The sequence below is a fragment of the Urtica dioica genome, chromosome 1 (assembly GCF_054948205.1).
Source record: "Urtica dioica subsp. dioica isolate 48M chromosome 1, U.dioica_male_clone48M_v1_H2, whole genome shotgun sequence".
NCBI lineage: Eukaryota > Viridiplantae > Streptophyta > Magnoliopsida > Rosales > Urticaceae > Urtica > Urtica dioica.
Window position 1 is genome coordinate 27,465,307 of NC_142756.1, and position 4,065 is coordinate 27,469,371.

The 4,065-nt window shown below is 41.7% G+C and overlaps 1 protein-coding gene across 1 annotated transcript; it reads right to left on the reverse strand.

Moving 5' to 3' along the window:
• Nucleotides 1–2,653: 2,653 nt before the first annotated feature.
• LOC149407841 (uncharacterized) lies at nucleotides 2,654–3,231 on the reverse strand. The gene is made up of 2 exons (XM_089622232.1): nucleotides 2,852–3,231; nucleotides 2,654–2,767 (listed from the first exon to the last, which is right to left on the reverse strand). Exons 1-2 carry the CDS (start codon nucleotides 3,224–3,226, stop codon nucleotides 2,654–2,656), a joined length of 489 nt encoding a protein of 162 aa, XP_089478358.1. The 5' UTR covers nucleotides 3,227–3,231.
• Nucleotides 3,232–4,065: the final 834 nt, after the last annotated feature.

Consider the following 4,065-nt stretch of genomic DNA (forward strand, 5'->3'; position numbering starts at 1 on the left):
TGCCATGGAGCAAACGAACGTAGATTGCACCGGGTTAGGCCAGCGTCGTGGGGCTCGTGCTGTTGAGCGACCGAGCATATACGTTGCGCCGGGCTAAGGCGGCGTCTTTGGCGTTCGCGCCCTGGAGCGACTGAACGTATGTGGTGTGCCGGCTGAGCCGATGTCTTTTGAGCTCGTGCTGTTGAGCAATCGAGCATATATGTTGCGCCGGGCTAAGCAAACGTCTTTGGCGTTCACGCCCTAGAGCGACTGAATAAAGATTGTGTTGTCAATGGTGCCCACAAGAGGAGTTGTAATCTTTATATCGTACATTTGATGTAATAAAGTCTCATGAAGACTCTTGCTTGTAATTGCTTATTCATTAATAAAAGTCGAAACGTTCATTCAATCTTCCTTGTCTGAAGCTTTTTGATAAAACCTTAGTCTTTTAGTCCATAAACAAACTAAACAACTTACGAAGAGACAAATGTAGATTTGCATGAACAAACTCTTCGTAGTTTGCTTAAAATGATACATTCGCAATCTAAGAGTCAAAGGACTATTGACCTTAGTATGATTGTTTGAAGAATCTATGATGTCTGGTTATGAGGCATTGAGAGTTGGAGACTCTATAGTTCTTCTAGGTATCTTCCGAAGGTACTGAATTGACCAGTGCACTTCTAGAGACAAGATAAGAACAAACCATTTTACCTCTTATATCTCGAAGTCACTACGTATGAATTGCATCATGCTTACCTTAATCCTGAAATAAGACATGTCATTTCACACCTTAGTATTCTCATTTGAGAAAGTCAGAGTTCGGACTCACTATGTGATTCCGAACAAGGCCTATTGGTGAAGTACTAAGTTGTGAGAATGTCATGAGTAACTTTGTGAAGTTCTCATAGATATGGAATTCATGTACAAGATTGCTGAAATGCAATATATATCACCTCATGCTTTGTTCCTTGGAGTGTGAATAAATGAATTGGCCAGTGTCCAAATTGAGTACTCTTGACTCTTTTGGATGAAACAATATGACTTGTTAGCTCCTCGTCAATACATTGTTTCTAACTTATTCACAAGCGACAAAGGAGTTGAGGAAATAACAGCTAGAAGGGTAAAATGATAATTTTGTAAATCCCGACTAGCTGATGATATTCATGAAGGGTAAACACTGATAATATTATGTGGATCCGCTCATTACAATTAGGTTGAATTCTTGAGTAGAAAATAAATTCATTTGAACCAAGAGATTTTCAGTGTCAACTCTTTAGTGGAGTCAGTTGGCGTTAAGCTCACTACAACAAATACCACATTTACCGACGATTTTTTTCGTCGCTAAAAACCCCGTAATCGTCGCTAAATCTCTTTAGCGACGGTTTTAGCGACGATAATAATCGTCGCTAAATATGCGTGCCTAAATATATTTAGCGACGATTTTCTCGTCGCTAAGTATTTACCGACGATATTAGCGACGATAATGTCGTCCCTAAATGTCGTGACGAGAAGTTTTTTTCCATTTTGAAACAGGGAATTAGCGACGAAAAAGTCGTCGCTAATTCACGCGCGAAAAATTCCTGCGTGAATTAGCGAAGACAAAGTCGTCGCTGATACTTTTGTGTAATAATATTTAGCGACGACTTTGTCGTCGCTAATTATTATTTTTTTTATTTTTTTTTATTTTTTTTTTATTTTTTTCGTCGTTAATTATTTATTTTTTATGGTTTTTTGTTTATGAAATTCTAAAATGAAAAATCAAATAAAAACTAAATTATATTATCCAAATCAAGAAATATATAAAAAAAATCCGATTACGTACGTTTTTGGTTATCGAGAAATATGTACTATACACAAAATTTCTAATAAAACACTACTCGCGACGTTTGCTTTGTCGTCCCGCCGCTCGTTTTCCACCTCCTCGACGTGAAACGCTCTTTTGCTGGCGCTGAAGTTCTGCAGGCTGCGGCGTCGGAGTAGACTGACTTGGTCCTCCGGGCGTCGTCTGCTGGCTGGCGTCGGGAGTCCTCTGCTGGCCGCCCGTCGGAGTGTGGACGTCGGGCGTCGGAGTGTGGACGCCGGCCGTCGGAGTCTGCTGGCTGTGGGATGACGGAGCCTGCTGCGAACTCTGCTGAAATTGGGACATGAAGGAGCTAAGGTTGAGGCCGGGCACCTGACTTTGTATTGTCTCGGCGAACGCGGCGATGGTCGATGTCAACACCTCCTGCGAGACATATCCTGGTTGCGATGTCCCAGCCTCCGAACCGTAGACTTCGGCGACTTCAGCCGCCATCCGTGCTCCCTGTGGCACCAAACGTCCGACGCCGGTCAAGTGATCAGTCCGCGAACCCATAATATCGCGGATCGCCTGCTGCTCTAGAACGGAAATATCAACGTCCGCTCCTTGGTGCTCAGCCTCCGCTCGCAACGTGTTGAACCTAGCGACCAGTCGATCCTAATATAATTAACTAGTTAGTATATATTAATCGAAAAATAAGAAAAATAAATGTAAACTTACATAACGTGCGGAGGCTTCAGGAGTCAGCCATTCGGACTTGTCGGACTGATGTTGGCGCTTGTAGTTCGCAAACAAGCTCTCGAATGCGCCTGTCTCGACGCTCTTCTGCATGTAAACAAAACTTCAAGTGTTAGATAATTTTAACGATTTGATGTATCATATAAACATAAAACTTACGTTCTTCATGCGGTGGGTCGAGAACCCAATCGTCCCCTGTCGAGTCTTCGTCTTCTTCTTCGCGCGATTCGCCTTATTCTTCGCTTGAATGGCCTGTAATATAAGTAACCGTACACGTAAAGAACAAATCGTTTAATAAAAGGGTAAACACATATTTAACATAAATGATTTGATTACCTTAAATTCATCGCTCGTATATCGTTGTATCAGCGTCTCCCATTCGGTGTCGAGCTTAACGGTCCTCGGTTTCAGCGACCGCGCCACCTGTACACTGCTCTTGCAGTCGATGTCGAACCATGACCGCAAGGTATGCCTCCAATCGCGAAGACGAGTCTTCGCGTCTCGAATGATTGCCGCATCGACAATCGCCTTCTTCTTCCCGGTTGCATCACCATCGACTCGAATGTCGTACTTGTCTCGAATCGCTGCTCGGATCTCGGCCTCCTTCGCCGGCCCCACGTTCGCATTCGTCCACCTTGGGACCGTAGGCGAGATCTTGTCTCGGACGACCAACCCGAGCGTGTTCGCGAACGTCGCGAGATCCTGATCCATCTCGCGCTCTGGCTGCAAGAACGACTGAAACTCGTCGTTATAAACGACGACTTCCTTCACCAAGGGGCGCCGTGCACGCTCAGATCGAATCCCGACCGTCGGCCCACGTACGGTCGGTTCAATATGCTCGTCTTCTTCTTCGACGCCATCACGTACGGGCGCCGACTGGCAATAATTCGGGAGACGGGCTAAGAAGTCATCCCCGTCTCCGCTGCCTCCAGCTCCTGTAGCCGCAGTCATCTGAAATTCAAAACAAAATACGATCCTACCGAAATTTCGGCAGAACCTCCCCTATAAACTTAACAACCCGGCATCAGCCTTTAACTTTAAAACCTGCATAGAAACATCCTAAAACTAACAATAAATCCAACCTCAGTGGTTCGATCATTTTTAAATCTATAAACAACTAATTAATTTCACATTTTTAGTCATTTCCAACAAAAATTAAATCCAATTTCAATTTCAATCCATAACCAATTAATTAATTTCACATAAACTACCTAATTTTCGTTAAACTAATTCATTAATTTAAGTTTGTTACCTTTAGAGAACCGGTTAGTAATTACCTTTAAACTAATTCGTTAAACTACCTTTAATTCATTAATTCATACATAAACTACACAAACTTAAACAATTTTAAATTTTCTAATCGTAATTAACAAAATTACATTTCCTAATTTATTAATCTCTAATCTACTATACTTATATACATAATTAATCTCTAATCCTAATTTACAATTTTAAATTATCAAACATCCTAAATTATATCGTAATTAAATCCTAAATACTAAATTATATACTAAATTATATCCTAAATACTTATATCCTAAAGAATTATA